At 40.7% G+C, this 25,224-nt stretch overlaps 1 protein-coding gene across 3 annotated transcripts; it reads left to right on the forward strand.

Moving 5' to 3' along the window:
- The first annotated feature begins 2,249 nt into the window (after window positions 1-2,249).
- LOC144598963 (uncharacterized) lies at window positions 2,250-21,574 on the forward strand. Of its 3 annotated transcripts, none has more exons than XM_078409626.1 (9): window positions 2,250-2,623; window positions 7,946-8,030; window positions 8,676-8,785; window positions 10,689-10,818; window positions 12,157-12,338; window positions 12,823-13,004; window positions 14,303-14,483; window positions 18,620-18,738; window positions 19,020-21,574. In XM_078409626.1, the coding sequence occupies exons 3-9, from the start codon at window positions 8,677-8,679 to the stop codon at window positions 19,677-19,679; spliced, it is 1,563 nt and encodes a 520-aa protein (XP_078265752.1). In that variant the 5' UTR covers window positions 2,250-2,623; window positions 7,946-8,030; window position 8,676; the 3' UTR covers window positions 19,680-21,574. The 3 variants fall into 3 exon arrangements, with proteins under 3 accessions (XP_078265752.1, XP_078265750.1, XP_078265753.1); XM_078409624.1 differs by having other exon boundaries at window positions 2,251-2,623; window positions 7,946-8,022; XM_078409627.1 differs by having other exon boundaries at window positions 2,280-2,623; window positions 7,946-8,022; window positions 12,160-12,338.
- Window positions 21,575-25,224: the final 3,650 nt, after the last annotated feature.

The following is a 25,224-nucleotide window of genomic DNA, read 5'->3' on the forward strand; positions in this document are numbered from 1 at the left end:
GCAGCACTAGAATGTGGTCCTCCCACATAGAGCCTTTTGTATTGGCTGCACCAAGCTTCAGTGCATCCCTCAGCAAATCCTGCTGCATTCTGGAAGGGGCAAGTCGGCAACATTCCCCGATGGACATCTCGCTGTGCTGGGAGACCATCAAGCACCTGATGTCCATCTCTGAAAGTGTTCTTGGGAACAGCCTGTAAATCAGACAATCCTCTGTTACACAACTACTTGCGATGAACCACGACACGAATCCTTGCATCCTTCTCCACAAGTTCTTCACAAATTCACATTGTGCGAAGAGGTGGGCAACCATCACCTCTCCATAGCTGTTGCCCCGTGGACAGCGTACATCGTTAGCAAGTCCTCTTATTCCTTTTCTCCAGAGATGCTGTCTGACCCGCTGTTGTGTCTATCTTCAACAGTACAGTAAGGATCTGACTGAGGATGGACCCTCTCACCACCAGCTAAGCGAGATCCAGGAGCTGGTTGATAGACGCAAAAAGCTGGAGTAACTCAGCGGGCAGGCAGCATCTCTGGAGAGAAGGAATGGGTGACATTTCGGGTTGAGACCCTTTTTCAGACCAGACTCTAGGAGCTTGTTGGTGAGTTCTGGTGATGAGGCATTATACCTGTCAAACTAGGCAGTCTGCTTAGGGATCCATCGAGTCCCATGCTCTCCACTACCTAATGCACTTGTGGTCAAAGGTGTTGGTCTAGAAGAACTTCATCACAAAGGACAGGTGGAATGGCAATGCATAGCTGACTGGCACATTGCACAGCAGCAGTACCAGGCCCAACCTTTCTACCCAGGCCCATCCTTCGCAAAACCAAGAACAGGTCGAATCTCAGTGGTTAATGAGACTTGGTGCCCACATGCTAAGGCTCTAAGCACAACCTAATGCAACTACACACGGAGGTGATCTTCAGGGTGAAGGCGACGTTGGGTACACTTTCGTCCCCATTACCTGTGAACTTGTGCATTGTCATCCGTTGGCTCGCTCCATCTTTGATCCCTAGATGAACTGGAAGAAGGCCTGTGTGATTGCCAGAGCAAAGAGGTGGGGTACAGGCCACGCCTGCGCCAGGTACAGCAGTCCAGAGAACACCTCATGCCTGATGACCTAATTTTTCTCAACTATAGAGCTGGAGCGCGCCTTCCACAATCCCAATTTTCGTTTGACCTTGGCTAAACGCTCCGGCCAATTTTTATCCATGCCTCGACCCCTCCAAACCAGATCCCCGACATCTTCAGGTAGTCAGAATTGACGGTGAAAGGGTGAGACTGTTGCCGAAGACCATGGACTCGCTTTTCCTGCAGTTTACTCTGGTAACAAAGCTTTAGTCATAGAGTCATAGAGTGAGACAGTGTGGAAACAGGCCCTTCGGCCCAACACCCACATCGGTCAACATGTCCCAGCTGCACTAGTCCCACCTGCCTGCGCTTGGTCCATATCCCTCCAAACCTGTCCTATCCATGTACCTATCTAACTGTTTCTTAAACATTGGGACAGTCCCAGTGTTTGGGACTCCTATAGATGACATTTTTACAAAAGGTTATGGAAGATTGCAGGAATGATCAAATGTCAAAAGCTGACAAAAATGATCAAAAGCTGACAAATATTAAGGCAAGGGAGTGCTTTTCCAATGTGAAACTTTATTTACATGTAGCCATCGTCTTAATGCAGGGAATGGTATGACTATTTTACATGGAGGTTTCCTCCACAGCAGTAATAACAATCAGAGAATAAATGTTGAATAAGCTTTGGCAGCATAAGAAATTTCCTTTTTTGATATTTGCCCGCATGCATGGAACTTCCCGGTTTTAATGCTGTTTACGCGTAAACCCGCTGATCAAGCTTGGGTCATGTGCTTTCCGATCAAGCTAAAAGCCTCCGAGAAAAGACCGGTGCAGTGATTGGCAGGTGGGAGGTCAGAGTTTGGTTTTAGTTGACAGATACAGCGCGGAAACAGGCCCTTCGGCCCACCGAGTCCCGCACATTAACACTACCCGACACGCACTAGGGACAGTCTGAAGAAGGGTCTCGACCCCAAACGTCACCCATTCCTTCTCTCCAGAGATGCTGCCTGACCAGCTGAGTTACTCCCAGCATTTTTGTGTCTACCTTCAATTTAAACCAGCATCTGCAGGTGGGTTTTTTTAACCGTCCTGCTGGGGACAATTCACAATACCAAGCCAATGAACCTACAAACCTGCACGTCTTTGGAAGGGAAGGCGGGAGGAAACCGGAGAAAACCCACGTAGGTCACAGGGAGAACGTACAGACAGTACCCGTGTTCGGAATCGAACCCGTGTCTCTGGCGACTCGACTCGACCGCCGCGCCGCCCCCTGCTCGGTGCTGACGACCGGTGGGAGGGGTCAGCGTCAGCGCTCGATGCTGTGATTGACAGATGGGATCGGGCACGCGCTGGGTGGCAGCTGTTTCCGGCGCCGGGCGGAGCATGCTGGGACAGAGGAGGTGCCGGCGCCAGCGCCAGCGCCAGCGTCGGGAGTGCGCACCGTTGGCCAGGTGTCCGGTCACTGGAGGCAGGTTACACTGGGGAGGGATGAAGTCATAACACCACCTCCTCCTGTTCCCACCGAAAATCTTCTCTCATCGATGCCTGGTAAGCTGTCCACAACAGAGAAAGGATTGAGACACAATTGAGGTGACCAACTGTGTTGTTGAATAATATAAGAAAATAACTGCAGATGCTGGTACAAATCGATGGTATTTATTCACAAAATGCTGGAGTAACTCAGCAGGTCAGGCAGCCAGCATCTGTGTTGTTGAAGAGGTGGGCGGACTGAAAGTGGTGATCGAACTCGGTGTGTGTGTGTGAAGGAACTGCAGATACTGGTTTACATCAAAGATCGTAACTCTGAAGAAGGGTCTCGACCCGAAACGTCAGCCATTCCTTCTCTCCAGAGATGCTGCCTGTCCCGCTGAGTTACTCCAGTATTTTGGGTCTACCTTCTCTGGACAAAAGGTCGTCAGATTGGGAGGGGTTTACAGGTTATTAACTTATTTAATTTAAGTTTATAATATTAACTACCCGTGTATTAACTGCCCGTGTAGTGTTTACAGTCATGTCATGCTGCTGCAGGTAAGCATTTCATTGTTCTGTCTTTGGTTCAAATGGCAATGAAACGCCCTTGACTCTTAAACAAACAAAATGTTGAAGCAACTCAAAAGGGCCAGGCAGTTCCTAGAGATGGGTAGGAGTGGCAACTAGGCATTAAAACATTGAGAATTTAGAGTTTTGCCCCTTTTAGTTTGTTTTTGCTCTTGGGGTGATTTGCAGGAACAACAGAGGAATAAATATTTTGGAATGAAATGCTGAAATACTTTTTTGTTTGTTTGAGGGCAATTGTGGCCTTTGTACAGGTGCCCTGAATCATGCTCTTTGATGGTTCTCTAAGGTTAACCCATGACATGTCATTAATACAAAATGAGTTGGAACTCTTTCAAATGATCCATTATGGCCTGACAAGTGGAGTATGTTGTTTGCAATTGCCTTGATTATTTCAAATTTTATTTTTTTAATTATTATTTCAAGTTAGTCATACAATTTTTTTTGATGGCTTTAAATAGTAGTGTTTAAAGCTGGTAGAGCTACCTCACAGTGCCAGAGACCCAGCTTTGAACCTGACCTTGATGCTGTCTACATTTAGTTTGCATGTTATCTCTGTGACCACAAGAGTTTTGTCCAAGTGGTTTCCTTCTGTATCTCAGATATGTGGGTTTGTAGGTTAATTGGCCCCTGTAAAAATTGCCCCTAGTTTGCAGGGAGTGGATGAGAAAGTCTTACAAGCTAGTAATATCAGCAGGCAATCGATGGTCGGCATGGACTCGGTGAGCTGAAGGGTCTGTTTCCATGCTGTATCTCTGAAAATAAATGTTGGCAATACAAATAGCTTAAATGTGAAAATATAGTGGAAGTTTTAGCAAGCCATTGACTGACCAAAAGGTTAGTAAAGGCAAAGGGGAGGAAGGTAACAAGGTAACTATAGATAAGGGGCAAGGTAACTGGATGCTCTCATCAATGGTAATCGTGGGATTAAAAAAATAACAGTTGTGCAAACTGATAGAGGATAGGGATGCGGGCGGGGACAAATGACAGAAATGGATTTGGTTGAAGTTCAAAGTATTTAAAGATGAGCATATGTTGGGTTAGCTAGTATAGATCAGTATGTCGTGTTGAGAAGTTTTCCCACAGCATTATACTTAGCTGAATTTAGAATAAGTGGGAGTTTATGGATCATTGGAATTTTTACTCCAGCAATTATGAAGCTTCAGTGGACAAGTATCAGAGGTTATGGGGAGAAGGCAGGAGAATGGGGTTAGGAGAGATAGATCAGCCATGATTGAATGGTGGAGTAGACTTGATGGGCCAAATGGCCTAATTCTACTCCTATACCTTATGGCCTGGAAGAGTGTTGGAGAAAAGAATTTGGTCTCCGTAATGGATCATTTGAAAGAGTTCCAACTCATTTTGTGTTCAATTGTGTTCAATTGCATTGTGCACTTAAGTTCAACCTGAGGCTTGTCTGGAAGGGGAAATAGTTTGTGATCATGGTGCAAAATTAAGAGCTAAATTTAATTTAGTCCTAATGTTTGCTTGGATAACTTTCCTCGTGTAGTAATGTTTAGACAGAATGAGTCAACGGCTAGTTTACAAAAAAATAGAGCTGTCTCAATGTCTGCCATTGAGAAGAACAATCCACAGCCATACATCGAAGGGGGGGGGGGGGTATGGGGAATGAGTTTTATTAAATAGATTACTTGATTAAATAGATTACAGTCAGGTAAAGTGGGATTTCCCCTTCATCTTACTCTGCTTTTAATTTCTGGCACTTTAATATATTTTTGTCTAAATATGTTATTTTAATAACAGTTACTCAAATCTATTTGAACTGTTCTAAATGTTCAAATATCAGACATTTGAATATTGTTCAACTGCTTTTAACAGCAGCAAGGGCCACAAAAAGAGTGTCTCATCAAATCAAACAGTCTGGCATGATCAATCAAAGATGCATATAAAATACCCATTTGCTATGTTGTCCTTCACTGAGATATCATGAGCTAAAATCATAATGGGCAAATAATTCTAATTGCTAATACACAGTGTGTTCCTGACTTCCATGTATGCACACTGCAGAGTGTAAATAAGAAACACGCGATGGTTCAGAAATTTTAGTTTATTATTGTCATGTGTACTGAGGTACAGTGAAAAGCTTTTGCTGAAAAGCAGCATGCTTGACAGTGCGCTACATCTCTGAGCACCATCTCCAAGGTTGGGTACACTCCTCCTAGCCTCTTGGTTTTATACCTGCCATTAAACTAGGCATGTTAAAAGGTATGTGAAAGCAAATTGTTTTACACTTTGTTTTAATTGATGTTTTAAGTTTGCATAAATTGTGATTTTTATGTTCATTAATGATTTAATTATTTTAAACACTGGAAAAAAGCTTTCTGACAATGAGCTTTTAGATTATCAGAGTGTTTTGCAGATGGCCATTAGTTTCCACGGCTTCAATTTGAGGACTGTGCCCATTAAAGGGTTGTGGTAGGAAGGCTGGCAGGATATAGAAAATGTGTCTAGATTTTAACTTTCGTGACCCATCTCCGGTATCCACTTGAAATTTGGCACAGACTAAGATTACAAAATCATTGAGAAGGAATTCATAACTCGTCAGTGCAAACAGTTGCACACTAATTAATTAAGCTAATTAGAAAAAAGTCACAGCACTCTAGCCACGGGCTCCGTCGACCCAGGCTCCAGCCGCGGGCTCCATCGACCCAGGCTCCAGCCGCGGGCTCCATCGACCCAGGCTCCAGCCGCGGGCTCCATCGACCCAGGCTCCAGCCAGGGGCTCTGTCGACCCAGGCTCCGTCAGCCTTGGGCTCTATCAATCCGCGAGACCCCGCCCTGGCCTGCTCCGGTCCCGGCTTCTCCGCGGCTTTCCGGGGGCTCAGAGAGAATTCTGAACACGCACTGCAGGGTTTTGCCAGGATTTACTCCAGGACTTTGACCCATCAACAGTGAAGGAACAGCGACCCGTGGGCTCCCTGCTTAGCCAGCCTGAAACAAAGCGCGTGTTTGGTCCATTGGCGTCCGACTCAATGACAAACGTGCTTTGATTGGACAATTACTACTCGGAAAATTGACAAGATTTTTGAGTTTTTTTCCCTATTTTAAAAATTTGTGCCGGTTTTGTTCTTGACGAGTTTCAGATATAATTTCTATAATATTTTTACACAATATGTTATAAATACAAATAGATATGGGATGTGGGTCACGACATGAAACGAAAAGGCACCTCGGCCCACAGTCTAATATTGGAAACTACAGCTGCAGGAGACCAACATAAGGTGTAACTGACTTGAACACCGTTCAGTCACGTAACACAGATCAAACACAATATGACTCAGTGGGCTGAAAATAGTTGGGTCTAACTAGTCATTGTTTAAATGGCATGGAGATAGGCCCTTTGGCCCACCAACATCATTGATACCTATTAAGCACCTGTTGACAGGTCTATTTTATTTTTCCCACATTCCTGTCAACTTCCCCCTGATTCTACCCTATACCTACACATGAGGGGCATTATATGGTGGCCAAACAACTAATCAATGTGTATCTTTGAGGTGTGGGAAGAAATTACAACACATGAAGGAATTCCATATAATCACATGGAGAATATGCCAATATTCACAGCTTTGGATCTTAGAATTGAGCCCAGGTTGTTGGAGTTGTGAGGCAGCAACTCTATTAGATGTGCCACCCCAGAGTGGGTTAAATGTTATTCCCTTTATCCTGTATCTTTACACTGTGCATGGCTCGATTGTAATCATGTATAGTAAATAAGTACTTTATTCGTCCCACAACGGGGAAATTTGCAGGGTTACAGCAGCAAAGTGGATAACAAAAATAAAGTCTGTCACTGAAGGAGCTGCTCAGTGCGGTGACAGTGTCCTGCATGGGGTGGGAGGAGTCGTCCAGCAGTGATGATAGCTTTGCCATCATCCTCCTCTCTCCCACCGCCTGCACTGAGTCGAGGGGGCATCCCAGGACCCAGCTGGCCTTCTTGATCAGTTTATCCAGTCTCTTCCTGTCAGCGGTTGAGATGCTGTTGCTCCAGCAGACCACTCCATAGAAAATGGCTGATGCCACCAGTGTCGAAGAAGGTCCTCAGGAGTGCCCCCTGCACTCCAAAGGACCTGAGTCTCCTCAGCAGGTACAGTCTGCTCTGGCCTTTATTATAAAGTGCATTAATGTTATCAATCCAGTCCAGTTTATTGTTCAGGTAAACACCCAGGTACTTATAAGAGTCCACTCTCTCAATGTCCATTCCCTGGATGTTCACTGGTATTGAGGGGGCGTGGCTGCGCCTGCAGAAATCCACCGCCATCTCCCTGGTTTTCCCTGTGTTGATCAGGAGGCGTTCCACTGGCACCAGTCCACAAAGTGGACTGTGATTTAGTATAGTGTTTCTGATGAATGGTGAGCACGTAACAATGTTTTACACTGTACCTCGATGCACGTTACAATAAACTAAACTAATAATCTCTCTGAAGATAGAAACAAAATGCTGGAATAACTCAGTGGGACAGGCAGCATCTCTGGAGAGAAGGAATGGGTGATGTTTCGGGTCGAGACCCTTCTTCAGTCTTGACACCATTCCTCGGACATTCTGAAGAAGGGTCTCAGCCCGAAACATAACTCATTTCTTCTCTCCAGAGATGCTCCCTGTCCCGCTGAGTTACTCCAGCATTTTGTGTCTATCTTCGGTGTAAACCAGCATCTGCAGTTCCTTCCCTCACATAATAATCTCTCTTGTTTAGCTCTTGTACTTTGACACACTCTTTATAAGTTGAGATAACTTTTTATTTTTCAGGATTTACTCGAGTCAGTCAAATGAACCTCTCTTTTTTTTAATTGCAGTAATATCTATGTTGTACTTGCACTTTGATCAATAATTGAAGACCTGATCAAGTCAGAAGCTAATTCACTGAGAAACTGTAAGTAGGTATGGGACTTTACAATTTAACAATGAAGTCCTATAAGGGTTTTTTAATGCAATTTTAAGTAGTTTGAATGAGTAAAGAAGTGACCAAAACGTTTTCAACTTTGATTAGAATGTTACTTGAACTAATGATACTTGAACAGCTCCATCTCTGAAGTCTGAGCTCTCATCAATTCGAATTCACTTTAAGTCTGTGAATTAAAATGTTTGTACCAAAGATGGTAATTGTCAAATAACTAGATTGTTATTTCAAAAATAAATTGTTCATCAACAACTGATTGATGAGAAATCTTCTCGATTACAAGGTATGATATGTGATATACGAAATAATAACATAAAAGCTATATCACTAGATCCATAGCTGTGTGCTTGGCTCTTGACTGCCCTCTGGAATGCCACAGCCAGCCACTCATCTCAAAAATACCTGGAGATGCACATTAATTCTTGTCCAGTATGAAATGGATGAATATTTTTTTTAATCATCATGTTACATTGTAGGTCAAATAATGGATCCAGCAAGATAAAACAGATAGTTAGTTTTGTTTATAAACTTTCAGGTATACGATACTGAGTAATTTTGGTTTTGAATTTCTATTTGCACTTTAATGATATTGTTATCTGCTTTTTATCAATTTCCTTTGTTAATAGGATGAAAAAAGAAGAAAGCATGCAATTGAAAATGAAAACTGATTGTTTAACCAGCTTAAAGCTGTTCAAAGTATTGGGCCTTGTATATCACCTTCATTTCCTCGTGCCTGGTAAATATTTTGAAACAAGATTAAAGTATCATCAAAATATTTAATCTGCTTTAAAGATGTTGCATTAATCTGCATGTTATAGAAAGATCTATAAATATTTATTCTTTGACTCCTTTACCACTTACCAAAATACCGCGTTAGTTTTGTGTTATGTTTTTGCTTTTAAATGGCTTATTTCTAAATTCAGCAATGTTTGCAAATACTTTTCACTTGTGTTGGAAATGGCTTCACAGGTCTTGGCTCAGTGGTGACACCCCACTTAAGATCTTGCTTTGAATCCATTTAAAAAATCTAACCTAAAATATAGATGGACATATGTAATGTCGATTGGCTATCTTTTTGGATGAACTGACTTGTTAGCCTTCTATTGATGGTAGAAAATATTCTGAAGTCTATTGTTCAAGAACTAGTAGCAGGCTAATAATAAAATTGGGAAGAATGACATATTAAATGACATTAAGTTGCAATAGCAGAGTAGTGGAGGTAGGGTATTTGGACTTTCGGAAGGCCTCTGATTGGAAGGCAGACCAGATGATTAAACAGACTAAAATACGGTAATAGATTTGGGAGAAAATAGACAAAGTAGGAACAAACTGCATTTTGGTTTGGGGGCAGTGGTCAGAGGGATGAATAGACTGAGTTTAATGTAAAGCATGTTTGCTGGTGAGACGATGTGAGCTGTGAGGTGGATGCAGAGAAGCTTCTATAGATAAAGACAGAGTATATAGGCAAGGATATAGAAATAAATAAATATGGGATAATGTATGATACTGCGATGGAGGCAGAGTAAATTGCTGGTTTAGTAATGCAGAGACCAGAATTCAAAATCCCACTATGGATGCTCTGGAATTTCAAGCAGGATAGACAGAGAGTGGTATCTCATAGCTCCAGTGAAGCGGGATCAATACTGATTTCATGTTCTGTGTGGATTTTGCATGTTTTCTGACTGAACGTTCACCAAATCGTTTTTTCCTTCTTGCTATTAAGAGCATAGGAGACAGCCAATTGGGTCTAAATTGGTAGGTCAGGCAGCATCTGTACTAGGGATAACATTTCCCTAGAGAGAAAGAGATAACATTTCATGTCATTAACCTTTGCTTAGATTTAGGATAGTTAGAAATCAAACCTGTTCTAAGTTGTAATAAAGGGGTGGAGAGAACAAAAGGAATATCTGAAAGGTTGGAGAACGAAAGACTGCTATTTTCTAGTGGAGCAACAGAGAACGGACAGTGAAGGCTTGTTAATTGCATCCCACCAATTACATCAAAGGAATCATATATGATATGTGATATAATTAGATGGTTGATAATATAACCTATAACAAATGCGGGGGAAACATTTTTAACCAGAGATTAACCAGTGTGGAACTTGATATGTTAGTATTGGATGAATTAGAGTAAGAGGACACAAGAGTTTTGTGGAGCACCTGGTGGGCTTTTGTGTAATTGAAATGTGATTAAATTATAATATTTTGCCAATTATACTTTTTTTTAATTGCTTCTCCGTGGGCGTGAGCACACTGTTGGTTTGAATTGAAGTAGGCTCAGTGTGTTGCCCTGGCCTCAGCCACCTGAACCAAATGTGGAGGACAGGGCAACCTGCTGTGCATGTTCCATTCTCGCTGTGCCCACTCCTTTTCACCTTGCACATAAAAAAGCATGGACACCTCTTACTCGTCTTGTCCTGGGCTATTGGTTGGGACTGCACTCACTGTTATGGACACAGCATGTACTGGACTCGATCACCAAATGTTTGAGCGTGCTATAATTTAGCCTGTCTCAGTTGTACTCAATACATCAAAACATTGTCAATGCTAAGAATTTTGAAACATTTCCTAATGCAAGCATCTTTGGCTCAGTTAATGTTTATGCTGAATGTTGCCTTTTTTTTAAACCTGCTTTAGTTACGTGTGTGCTACATCCGCCTCGCAATTTGTCATTTGTGTCAGAAAACTTCCATCACACCCTGATGTGGGAAGCTGGACCAGATACACCATTGAACACGCGCTATATAGTGGAATACCTCTCTTTCAGGTTTGCACCTTTTAATCTGTTACAACCCTTGCAAATGATAACTGAATATGTAAACTTTGGAAGTCAAATTTTGCATAAGAGTAGAGGCCAAGGTGGATAAAGTGTCAATGAAATCGGTGTGATGGTAAAATGTGTTGTAGACCAAGCAACAAGATGGCTTAAACATCCTAGGTGGGACCTTGTCGAAGGCTTTCTGAAAGTCAAGGTACACTACATCCACTGGGTCTAGTCTGACTTAAATATACTCATCAATTAAGACTCTACAAAATAAGAATTCAACTATTTGCTATACTCTAGGTGAAGAAATGGAATCTCTACCCTGAACACCCAATCCCTTGAGACTGTGACCTCTAATTTTAGGCATCACATGTAGGGGAATTATTATCCTTGCAATTAACCTGTCAAGCACTAATTATTTTGGATGTTTACATAATTGCAGCAAGATCTTCAGTAAAACACTTGGTGCTAGAGTAATTAATAAAATCATGAGGGGAATAGATAGGATAAATGCACAGATCTTTTTACCCAGAGTAGGGGAAATCAAGAACCTGAGGCCATAGGTTTAAGGTGAGAGTGGTAAGATTGAATAGGAAACGGAGAAAGCTTTTTTTTTGTCACAGAGGGTGGCGGGAAAATAGAAAAAAAAAGTGCTAGAGAAGGTAGAGAGTCAGATATCATAATAGTACTTATAATGCATTTGGACAGGTACATGGATAGGAATGATTTAAAGGAATGTGAGACAACCACAGGCAAATGTGACCAGCTAGCTTAGATGGGGCATCTTGGCTGGCATGGACAAATTGGGTCTAAGGGCCTGTTTCCGTGCCGTCTGACTATAATTGTATAATATCAATTTTAATGTCTTCTCCGAGGGCTTGTTATTTTATTTATAACGCATCCTTTCAAAATCTATATACTAAAACGCTTGTTTGTTTGTTCCTACACTACAGCCAAAACGGTACACGATAGCGTGACAATTTTAGGCCCACCTTACTCACCGCCATCCCTTTGGTGCTAATGGAAGAAGTTTCATTGAAATCGGTGTTATATTTTTTAAGTTATTCACATTTTAAAGTTTAAATCTATCTCCGAGGGAGGGGAGGGGGAGGTGGTGTAATGGGAGGGGGGTGTAGGGGGAGGAGGGAGGGGAGGGGATAGAGAGGGGAGCGGGGGGAGAGGAAAGGGTGCTGCACCGATGCAGGAGAGGTTTGGGCCCAACGGGCCCACTTGGTCTAGTATCTTGCTGTAAATGTACAAATTCTTTACAAATGCAGTATTTTTGTAGGTCTCCCTCACTTCATTGCACCTAATGTATTCAAATTGTTTTCATGTTCCAAGCAGTGCACCGGAACAGTTAGTTGCTGCAGAAAACTGTGTGCTGATCGTGAACAGAACATGTGATCTAACAGATGACTTTAGTGACATCTATGGGAATTACTGGCCGCAAGTTAAAGCAGTTGGAGAAATGGATGAATCCAATTGGACTACCATGGATAGTCCCTTTCAACCACATGAGCAGAGTAAGCATGTGAATTTAGTCTCGGCATGCAGCAAGATTAGTTATCTTTACTTCTAATTTTCGTTATCTTTGAAAAATGTATTAAGATATCATTTCAATAATTACACATTCTTAATTTGCTCGTTGAGAACATCTGAAGGAATATTAAATGATTCTAGTGTATTCAGCTCTGATATTTTCAGAGCACCGGTTATTTTATTGGGGAGATATGTTTAAATGGATGGAATTGACTGAGTTTTAACTGATCCCACTAGCCCTTAGCAGTACATGCTTCTGTAATTAAATTTAACTTGGTTTGTCGGTAAATTTAATACACGTTGAATATTTTTTTCATAGAAATTGTGTTATAGAAGACATTGCTCTGTTTATTTCTGATGCATTTGAAATTTTTTGGGGATAGAGAAATTCAGTCAAAATTTCTGGTTCAAGTGCTCATTCAAAATATGTTTGAAAGTTCAATGTGTTTAATGTTTAATTTTCTACAGCACACATACGACCAATTAATGTTCAGCTTGCGGAGTCTCCAGTTGGAGTGCTGAATGTTAGTTTTGATATTGCAGCACCCACAGTGCTTATTTCACGCAACTTAAATGTCAAATCATTGATCGACATCTACATGAAATTACAATATCACATTGGTGTATATAAAGATGGAAAGTTGGACAAGGTATGTTTGAGGAAGCTTCATAATATTTGCATATTTTAGGAAGAAATTTTCAAAAGACTGAATTTAATTTCAGAATAACACGATAGCTGAACAAAGCTTTTTATTTAATATCTTTTTAATCTGACATTTTATAATTATTGTTTCATCTTGCCACCTCTATCCACCCTCCCTGCACTCCACCCCACATTTGTCAAATGGAAACAACTGCTGAAATGTGCAGAGCTTAATGAGATTTGTAAAAGGATCCATTCTAAATTACTGTAATAGGATTGTCAAAAGTGGATTTAAATAACTTTTAGATATTTTTCTTGTCGGGTGTTTTCAACTTAATTGAAAATCATTTAATTAATTAGTCTGTAGCCCAGTGTGGAGATTGCAAGTTTAGTTATTCTTGTTCAAGAATAATTATTTCCTCAATACCTCATATGTGCTTCTGTTTTTTTATTCCATTATTTTTACAGGCTGTGTATCGTGATGGGATGCCAATTATCAGCCTGACATTGTCAGAGCGTAAACCTGTGCTTTTAGTGCATAATTTAAACTCATGCAGCATTAGGTTGCAAGTTTTGTGGCTTGTTTTGTGCATGATTTGAAAAATTAAATATTTTGCAGTATTTTAGCTGCAAATACTTTTGAGCAGTGTAATTTCTGATATAGAACATAAAACAATACAGCACAAGAACATGCTCTTTGGCCCACAATGACTGTGCTGAATGTGTTGTCATGACAAATTTTCATCTGCCTGTGCAAAATCCATATCCATCCACTCCCTGCATATCCATATGACTATCCAAAAGTCTTTTAAATGCCACTATTGTATCTGTCTCAACCACTACCCCTCGCTGCACATTACAGGCATTCACCATTCCATGCAAACAAAAACTTGCCCACACATCTCCTTAAAACTTTGCCCAGCTCACATTAAAGCTTATGCACTCTAGTATTTGATTTTTCCATCCAGGGGAAAAACATTTTATATACTTGTATCAGGCCCCTCTGTAATCTCCAGTGTTCCAGAGAACACAATCCAAGTCTGTCTAAACTCTCCCTGTAACTTAAACCCACAAATCCAGGCATCATTCTGGTAAACCTCCTCTGTATCCTATCCAAAGTTTCTATATTCTTTCTGTAAAAGGGTTACCAGGATTGCACGCATTAATCCAAATGTCGCCTGATCAGTGATTATTGCTATAATCAGTATATGAAGAATCTAGCCTACGAGTACAGCTAGTTTTGTATACAAGATTTAGAAAAAATTATCCACAAAAAATATAATTCTGGTCTTTTTCCTTCAATAGAACAGAGAGCTGTTGACAATCACAAGCAAAACAAGTATTAATGAAATATTTGAAAGTGTGGAACCGAACTCCAAGTACTGCATTACAATAAATATATTTTATCTAAAAGAAAAAAACACCGATCCCTTGGAAATGAAATGTATAGTCACACAATTTGTGAATGAAGATAAGGGTACAGAAGGTACAGTAACACAACTTGTTGACGACATGCCAGCATTAAATTTCAAAACAACAAATTGTAGTTACATTTAACGCGATCCTCCATCTTTAGTTTACATAATTACAGTCATTATTGAGAGGGGGGGAATCTGCTTCTCCAGTGCCAGATAAGATGTGCAAAATATTTGGATCTTGAAGCCATTTTAACCTCCTTTCCCCACCCTGAACCTCATTGGAGATTAGTTGGGTTCAATAGAATGACAGTTTCACATACTACCTAATGTTCCACTTATTTGATCACAGTGGAGAATGAAATGTGGCTAAGTGTAAACCAGGTCTGTATTGATCCTATCAATTTCTAGTGGGTATATCAGATTTGTACAGCTTAATATGCTATGCATAACATTGCAATAAATGGAATGCACTGTAATAAATTTCATTGGATCGTGATTAATATTGTTTCTTGAAATAAATAATCTTCCTTGAGGAATTGCTCACTGGTTTGTAATCATACTTGATACTGCATTAAAAGTAGTTCACATTGTATCCCAAGCCCATATAAACAGCATCTACCACCCTGCTATCATCAATCATCTTCGTTACCTCAAAACAAAACTCGGTCAAATTAGCGAGGCAGATTTCCTCCGCACAAAGCCATGCTAACTGTCCTTTCTCAGTTCTGCCTTTCCAAATGTGCATAAATCCTACCCCTCAGTAATTTCTTCAATAATTTTCCTTCCATTGACATAGCTACCTGATTAATCCCTGCTCTTCTTAAATAATGGAAGAACATTGAATATCCTCCCGTCTTCTGGCAGCTCACTTGTGGCTAACGAAGATACACAAATCTCTGTCGGTGCCCCAAGACCTCTTTTCTTGCTTCCTTTAGAAGCCTTGTGTTTTATCAGTCCTTGTGCAACCTATGAAATCCAACATCTTCCCTTCTTAATACTGACCCGCTCCAGATTAAACACGTACATCTCCCTGAACTATCTTCCGTTTCCTTCTCCTTGGTGAATGCAGACAATATTCATTTAGGTCTATGCATAAATTGATTGGCTCCTCACAAAAATGATCTTTGGTCTTCAGCATTCTTTGTCATCTAAAGTTGCCTAAACTTGCTATCTTTGCCTTTCACATGCACTGGAACATGCTGACCCTGACCGCTTGCTAACTGTCCTTTAAAAGACTCCCACTTGTCACCCCTGTCATTTTACCCACAAACATCTGTCCTATTCTACTTTTGCTTGCTCCTCTCCTGTGCTATTGAAATTAGCCTTCCCCAGCCCAACCTCCAATTCAAGGCCTTAACTTAGAGCCAACCTTATTCTTTACCATAAATACCTTTTTAAAATTAAGAATTATGGTCAGTCCCGAAAGTGTTACCCCACTGACAATTCCATCACATGCCCAGTTTCATTTCCCAAGATAAGGTTGAGCACTGCCCCATCTCTCTTAGGACTCTGCATGTTGATTTGAACTTGGACGGACTTAGCGAAGTCTGTCCATCTTATCCCCTTGCTCTTTTGCAATTTCAGTCAATATGAGGAAAGTTAAAATCCACCACTGCTATAAATAACCCCACTGCTCCTGCATTTTTCTGCAATTTGCTTAAACACCTGTTCCTTAAATTCCCACTGACCATTGGGCAGCCTCCAGTATAACCTTTAGTATAAATTGATTCACTTATTCCAAATTTCAACTTATCTGGGCCTCATTGGACAATCCCTCCAGGATATCCTTTCTAAATTCTGCCATTCAGTAGCACCCCTCCTTTTGCATTGACCTGAAACTTCTATACCCAGAACATTAACCTGCCAGTCCTGTCCTTCCCTCGACCATGTTTCCGTGACTGCGATAACATAAAGTCGAGTGCTGATCCATGCTCAAAGATCATCTGAATTGCCCAGGAGGCTCCTTGCATTAAAATAAACACAGTTGAGCCTAGCAACTTTCCCATGCTTCCTAATCTGCCTCTGTCTGCCTGGCCCACTGAAGTAACTTTATTTATCCTCTCCATTTTTCTTCCCACTGATACAATGAATGCAGTTTTGGTCATCACGTTATGGGAAGGATGTGGTTGCACTGGAAAAAGTGCAGAGGAGATTCACCAGGATAGTGCCTGGATTGGAGAACTTGGGTGGGGGGGGGGAAAGAGCTGCTGGAGAAACTCAGCAGGTCAGGCAGCATCTGTAGAGGAAACTGGATGGTCGACATTTTGGGTAGAGTCCCTTCATCTTGTTTAGTTTATTACTATTGTCACGTGTACTGAGATACAGTGAAAGGCTTTTGTTTTGTATGCTATAGGTGAGCTGTGCAAACAGAATTTCACTTTGCAGTGCATACGTGACAATAAAGAACCTTTGAACTATTGAGAAACGACTATGGAAATTCAGAAGTAGCCAGGATAAAGGGGTAGGGAGGAACTGTGGGGGCAAGAGCTAGTAAGCGATAGGTGGATATAGGTAAGGAGGGGTTGGTTGGCAGATAAAGGTCAGGTAGGGAGGAATAGTTGGGGATAGTGACAGAGGCTGGGAGTAATAAATGGTGAATAAAAGGCTTCCGATTCTGGAATCTGTCAGGAAGAAAAGGTGAAGAGTGGAACTGAATATAGAGGGGTGGTGGTATATGGGAACAACGGGAGGGTGGTGGGAAGATTGGATAGATTGGGCTTGCTTTCTTTGGAGTGATGGAGTTGACCCAAGAGGTGTCAAATTTTAAAGGTTTTGAGGAATTTAATATCCTTGCCAAAGTGCATCACTTCCATTTATAAAATAAGTCTTGTTTCCAGGTGACTTTTTTCTGTTTCAGTTTCTATATACATGTAAAGTTCATTGAATTACGGATTTAGTCAATTTTGACGAGCAGTAATGGAATACTGCCAGAATTTATGATTTATACAGGGTACATTATCAGCTTTTAATTCTAACAGTGTTCTGTCTGCCATTTTCTCCAATCTGTATACTCTAAATCTGTTAATAAATGACTATGCTCTGGTTTAAAGTTCATCAATAAACCTTGAAATTAAATTTCCTTTACATATCCGGCCATCTTTAACAAGAAAAATGATCCTTATTCCAATATTGAAAGACCAAATTCCTACTCTGTCAGAAAAATACATACTTTACTTTCTGCCTCCTATGCCTTTCCCATTTATTACTTTTTAATACTGTATGTTGCTGTTTCCCAAATAATTAGTTTAATTTAGAGATGCAGTATGTAAATGGGCACTTCGGCCCACACACTCTTTGGCCACTCTTCATGCCAACTATCGATCACTCATTCACACTAGTTCTATGTTATCCTATTTTCTCTTCCACTCCCTATACACTCGGGGTAATTTACAAAGGTCAATTAACCTATAAATCCACATGTCTTGGGGATGTGGGAGGAAACCAGATCTCCTGTAGGAAACACAGAGCGAATGTGCAGACTCCACACAGATAGCTCCCGAGGTCAGAAATTAACCCGGGTCTCTGGTGCTGTGAGACAACAGCTCTACCAACTGTAGCAACCTTGCACCACTGCGCCACCCTACCTATGCTCGTTTACTGCTTGTGCTACTTTATCAAATGCTATTTGAAAATCTTTTTGTATCATCTACTTACTAGCATCATCATCCCTCACTCAATCTTGTTATTCATATTGATTCAACATTAAACAAACTAACTGAAGCGTCACCTATCCATGTTCACCAGAGATGCTGCCTGACCCGCTGAATTACTGTGGCACTTTGTCTTTCCTTGGTAAACCAGCATGTGCTGTTCCATGTCGCTACATTTTGTTTGCCGCTAACCCTCTTTTTAGCCTTGCTTCTCAAAATGAGAACAAAATTTATCCTAGATGGGAAGAAGTGAGAAGAATTACACTTGCAACCAACAACATTGTTGGTCCTCATTAATATTCTACTCTTTTAACCTGTTAGCATCTCTATTAAAATGGAGGATTAAGTAGTGTCCATATCCAGCAGTATCTTTAGATAATAGAATCATCTGAATGTGCTCTTGCAGCAAAGTGAGAATTCCATTAATGTTTTTACTTTTTAAAATTGCATTTATATAAAATTATGAAATTATGAGGCATGTTGATTTAGGATAGTTCTGAGGGAAGGTTTTAGTAAGCTGAAACTAAAGAATATTTCTGTATTTTCTTTTATAGCACCTACAGCCCTATTGGTATCTAGTGTTTGCATCATAGCAGCTGTGCTCATCATCGTCGTGATACTATATAAAACAGGCGTCCTTGCTTTCTTCAGCATGTATGTTCCACAATCTCTGGTATGTATTCTTTTTGGAAAAAGTGAGGTTGAAATCTTGATGTGCAGTAGTTTATTGCAGGGAGGTGGGGGCAGGGGATTGATGGAAGTGAAATTTGCCACCACTCGCCATAGCTGCAAATCTTGCGTTGTGATCATTTTGTTGGGTCAGGGTTAAAATTCGAGCCTTTATTAAATATCTTTTTTTTTTGCCATTTTCATTATAAGTAAAGGAATTAAAGAAGAACCTTGAAGTTATTTTTAACAATTTGTTTATATATTTCTTTTGATCTGTGCCTTCAGAAAAATTTTAAATACACCCATGCCACCCACAATTACAACGATGTGCAAGGAAAATTCAACATTATCGACCGTGTATGCGTCAGTGAAGTGAAAGTGCAACCCATTGACGAAGAGAGTGAGGACGAGTTGATTGATAATGGCAAGGAGACAGCCTATGAGCGTAACTTTTTGCCGATAACTATGCAGGACAGTGCTCAAAGCTCCAGCCTAGTTTCTGACAACAGAACAGATGGAACTTGCGTAGTGGCTTGCAATGGTCAACAATTTGATTCCTTCACCAACTTTTCTGAATGTGAGATGCTTCCAACAGATGCAATACAAAATGAACGTACAGACACTGAAATAATGAGCCAGTTAAAAATAGACCTCAGCAGAAAAAGCAGTTTGCCTTCTGCAAGTGTCAATCCATCAGATGTCCCACTGTGCTCTGTCCAAATCCAAGGTCCAGACTGCTCTTTTGTTGACTTTTCAAATGTACAGACGTGTGATCAGGACACATGTGAATCTAATATTGGTGAAACCAATGATCTGAGTGATTCTTTGACCTCTGACGTTTATGTCAACACTGCATTTTACCAATCTGCAAAACCTGTTCAGTGCGACATACCGTCCTGCCCATCGTTTCCCCAGGCTTTGCATTCTCATTACATGAGACGCTGAAGGAAGTTTGCATACAACAACTATTTTGATGAATGCGATAAGACTGCTCAGTTTCCTCAAAGCATTTTGAAGTAACTGCACCCAATTGCCTGGCAATGGCTTAATTATTTTACCAAAGAAATTTTTCTTTTTGAACGCAACCGAAATTACTTAACTGGTTATACTGCTGAGAGGATTTAATATGACTGACTGATTTTGTTCATCAAAAAATAAACATTTTGGGGTTTGCTTGGTTACTTGCAATATAGAGGGGCACTCTGGCACAGCTAGTAAAGCTGCTGTCTCACAGCTTCAGCCCACCATATTGAGTTTTTCACGCCTCATCGAGCTGCTACCTCCTACTTCCAGCGACCTGGGTGCAATCCTGAACTGTGGTGCAGTCTATGTAACATTTGCACAATCTCCCTGCGATGAGTTGGGTATCTTCCCAAAGTGTAGGAAGTAACCGCAGATGCTAGTTTAGACCAAACTTCTCTTCAGAGATGCTGCCTGTCCTGCTGAGTTACTCCAGCATTTTGTATCTCCAGTTAACCGTAAGTCCTCATCTCAATCATTGACAGATTAGCATTTAAATTAGGAAAGCTGACAATAATGGGAATGCTAGTCAAACAGCCAGATTCCTCCATCACAATTCCTGTTGTACCAGCGCAGCACCCTGGAGAGTGTTGTAGAACAGTGATCAGGGAGTACAGGTGTATGGTTCACTGCAAATTACATCGGGTGGATAGGGGGGCGTAGAAAGCCTTTGCCAAACTTGCCTTCATTGGGGAAAAAAGTTGTGTCATCATGATGCAGCTGTACAAGTCTTTGGTGAGACCACGCTTGGAGCATTGTGTGTAGTTCTGACTGACCAGCTATAGGAAGGATGTCATTATGTTGGAAAGGGTGCAGAAGAGATTCATCAAGATGTTAGCTGGAGTTGAGAGCTGTAGTGAAAGGAAGAGGCTGGGACTTTTTTTCTTTTGGGTATAGGACGTTGAGGGGATGACCTTATTGCGTTGTACAAGATCATGATGGAATGCCCTGGGTTTTTTTCCCCCAGGGTAGAGGATTCAAAAACTGGAGGCCATATGTTTAAGATGAGAGGGAAGCGACAAGAGAGATTGCTGAGGCAACTTATTCACTCAGATGGCAGTCTGTTCCTGGAAGAGTAGCCAGAGAAAACTATAGAAGCAGATACAATTATAACTTTCAAAAGACGTTTGGTCAGATTTATGGATTTGGGAGGTTCTTCGGGATATGGGCCAAATGCAGGCAAATGGGACTAACCCAGACTGTCAACCAGCGAGATGGGTCGAAGGCCTGTTTTCTGTGGTGAATAGCTCTGACTCTACAACTATCCAACTGAAGGATTAATAAGGGAATAGACTTTGGCGTCTTCAACATTGGCTCCGCTGAGCATCAAGACTTAGCTGCGATAGTTGTAAATTTAAGTTAATGTTTTTTAAGATGGTTGGTGACATGTTATTAGTTTTCATTATTTGAACACTAAAAGCAGAATTCAAAACATTAACTCATCCACAGTCCTGGAATCTGTTTAAAACAATGGGGTTGGTACAGGATCTGAGCGGTGATCGTTCCTTGTGCAATGTCAGTGAATCCCCGCAAGAATGGTCCCTATCACTGGGTTCTACACAGAATCCAATGATGGAGCATGATTACCAAATTGGAGCCACTTGTCATTTAATAAGTCCTGGGCTTTACAAAAGTCTGCATGTGCAGAAGCGTGGAGACTGAATGGACAGAATTGTCAACAGCTTTCAAAATTGATATGTCAAACCCTTTTCAAGTAAAAGTGCTACTTCTATTAAAATGTCTCTGATGTTCTCGTGGTCTATATGTGATCAATAAATATGGATTTTATTTTAGATTTACAGTAATAAATTTTGAAGATACATGGCTCGTTATTAATTTGTAATTTATTCGAACACAAAAGCAAAGTGTGCAGGAAGTGTCATGACTAATGAGAATATGATATCCAATTGTGTGTGTTAGAGACCAGGGATGGGGTATTAAACGTGTGGGTATTCTCAGCAATCACTCTAAAAACTCAGTGCTCTCAAATCCTGGGAGCAGAACTAAGGCATAATGTAAATTGTGCTTGCTCAATTCATGCAAAAGTTTAGATTTTGATGAAAGGCAAAATTGCAAAGTTTTCATGATATGGTGGTTGATGTTGATTCTAAATATACTCGTTTGACACATTTTCACTTCTCTATGGAACAGGACACTCATGATCCAATGAGTTGTGGGCACAATCATTTTTGTGGCACAGCTGGTAGAGTTCCTGCCTCACAACATCAGAGACCCAGGTTTGATCCTGACCTCGGGTGCTGTCTGCATGGAGTTTGTACGTTCTCCTTCTGACTGCGTGTGTTTCCTCCGGGTGCTCCGGTCTCCTACCCAAAGACGTAATTTAATTATACTCTTGCGAAATTGCCCCTAGTGAGTAAGGAATGGACATAAAAAGTGGAAATAACATGGAACTACTGTGAATTGGCGATCAATTGTAAGCCAAAGGTCCTGTTTCCATGTTGTATCTATAAATTAACCTAAACCAAACCCCTGTATTTGTCCCACACCCATATTGACCCAGTATGGATAAACAGACACATTTATATAAGTTAAAACACTATTAACCTGTTCAAAAAGTTTTTACACTATTGCCCATGACCCAAGTATACCCGGGCGTGGCACTAAGCAGGTTAATGTAACTTAAAAATACTTACTGAATTATTAAGTTAGGGTACGTCAAAAATATTCTCATTATATTCATTATATTCATGATTGTCAGCAATCTCTACGTCTACATGAACATGATTGCCACTGATCGTCAACTAAGTCTGCAATGTCCTTCATGGTTAAAAACTTTAAATATCAATGAAACAATTAAATGATTTTTAAAAATCATGGTTTCCAATTAAACACAAAATACTTTAGTAATTATAAACATTTGATTCAGCAATAGAAAAACAAAAAATACTTTTAGGTCATTCCTCTACAATCAAGTGAGTATGAAGTCTGTTTCTGTCAGATAAATAAGGTACTGGAGTATAAAAGAACAGCAAAAAAAATTGGAAGAAATCAGCCAGTCAAGCAGCATCTGTGGAAAGAGAAGTACGTCAACATTTTAGATCAAAGATCCTGATTATTTCAAGCTGGATCGTGTTTGTATTATGCCACTGATGATGCTGAGTTGTTTAATGTTTGGACACTGTCAGGAAAGCACCAGCTTAGCGCAGCCAGCAAGTTCATGCAAGCATCCACATGGTGGCGCATACAGAGAGTCATGGCCCAGTAAGTAGCATGCCAGGAAAAAGCTATTAAAACTCATTTCATAAATGATTGAAATAGCTAAACTATGTAGATTTTCACTTTCCTGACAATCACAGCAAGGATTACAAGATGGCAAAGTTAGCAATAAACAACCTGGGTACCAGAAACATGATGCCTTTAGTGAAGAAAGAAGGAAATAACATAATAGAAGTGAGTAATCATAAATAGAATCTAGCTTGGATTTCTTTCACTCGAGTAGCAGTCAGTCTCTTCTCGGGCTGTGAGCTGAGCAGGTGACATTGACCTTAGATCAGGTTTGTAAAAGCTTTGGGTCAAATTGTGCTCAGTTCTACCTGTTGTCTGAACTTCCCCCATGCCTGGGCAAATGTCAGGGGTTCTGGGGAGATGGCAGGAGAATGGGGTTAGGAGGGAGAGATAGATCAGCCTTGCTTGAATGGTGGAATAGACGATGGGCCGAATGGCCTAATTCTGCTCCAATCAATTATGAACTGCTTGGGGTACTGCTGAGATTTTGCCCCTGTATGTCCCTACAAGGGGCAAGACTGGAGATTATCACGTTGATGTATGCCAAAGTTGGTGAGGGCTTTCCTAGGGTTTTAAAAAAAACATTTATGTGCACAGAAACATTTTTAAAACTTTAAAAAATAATTAATATATTTTTAGCTTAAATCAATAAAATGTGTTACGATACCAATATTTTACTAATAAACATTTTTGTAATGGTCAGATAAATAAAAGATTACATGATCTTTTTTCTCCCACTTAAAATCTCCTTGCATTTGATTGGCTATTTTTACACCAAGTTGGGATGACAAGGGACTACAGAATTGTTATTCCTCAGAATAAACTGGAGAACTGCTACTCCAGGGAAAGAACGGATTGATTTACCGGTCATTCTACCTAATCATGGCCTTACAGCAGGCCTCAGCAAGATTGGGATGCACTTAAGTAACATCCGTTGGAAGCTGGAGGGGTGGAACATTTATGTAAGATGGAGAGGAAGCAACATTTTCTCTTGGTTGTGAATCTTTCCTGAAACAGTGGTGGAAGCAAAGTCTTTGACTGGATCACGAATGTTTAATTGTCATATGTACCGAAACAGAACACAGAAATTCTTACTTGCAGCCGCACAACATGTTTGTAAGCACCATACTCAATGGGAAGAGTGCTCAAGGTCTGGAATGAGCTGCCAGAGGAAGCTGTAGAAGTGGATACAATTACAACTTTCAAGACATTTGGGCAGATATGTGGACAGGAAGGGTTTAGAGGTATACGGGCCAACTATAGGCAAATGTTTAGTTTATTTTTCATGTGTACTGAGGTACAGTGAAAAAGTTTTTTGTTGCATACTATCCAGTCAGCGGAAAGACTATACATGATTACAATCAAGCCACCTGTTGTGATATTGCTGGGACTACTTTGTGTATTTTATACACGTGTACTTGTGGTCCGTCCAGAGTCACTAAAGGTACAACAGGTACCGGACCACGAAGTACAACACCACCCACAGGTACAAATACAGGATGAAGGGAATAAAGTTTAGTGCAAGATAAAGTCCAGCCAAGCCTGATTAAAGATAGTCCAGAGGTCTCCAATGAGGTAGATGATAGCTCAGGACAACTCTCTAATTGGTGATAGGCATGGTCAAGGTGGGTCAAAGGCCCTGTTTCCATGCTCTGTGACTCTGACTATTCTTATGGCACTGAAAGGCAGATTCTTGATCAGCAGAGGGGGGCAAGGTTATGAGAGTAAGGCAGGAATGTGGAGTTGAGGTTACAGTAAAATCTGATTTGATTTTATTGAATGGCACAGCAGGCTTGAATGCCCAGTGGGTTCCTCCTCCTCATTTGCGAGCTTATATGTAATGGACAGAGACATAGCCTTACAGTATTATAGTAATAATTGTTTATTATTTTCCAGTTATGTGTGAGGTACGTTTTGAACTGAACTACTCTACTCGAAGTAATGTTCAGGGTTCTTTTACATTCAGTCCAGGTTTCACAGTCCAGGAATTATAGCTGTCATTCACGGCCATGACGCTGTTCCGATGGACTATATTATTGTTTTTATATACTTCTTAATTAGCCAATTCCAGGAATTAGATAACAGACATTTGCCAAAGGCAAACGCCCGTTGCTGTTTCCTGCCAAATGCTATTGGAGACTACTTCAGGTAATCTCCGCCCAATTGTAACCTTTATCACACGTTTAGAGGCTGATGTGGAAGAATGAGGAAACTCCAAGGTCAG

This window comes from Rhinoraja longicauda, chromosome 12 (assembly GCF_053455715.1).
Source record: "Rhinoraja longicauda isolate Sanriku21f chromosome 12, sRhiLon1.1, whole genome shotgun sequence".
NCBI classification, from domain to species: Eukaryota; Metazoa; Chordata; class Chondrichthyes; order Rajiformes; family Arhynchobatidae; genus Rhinoraja; species Rhinoraja longicauda.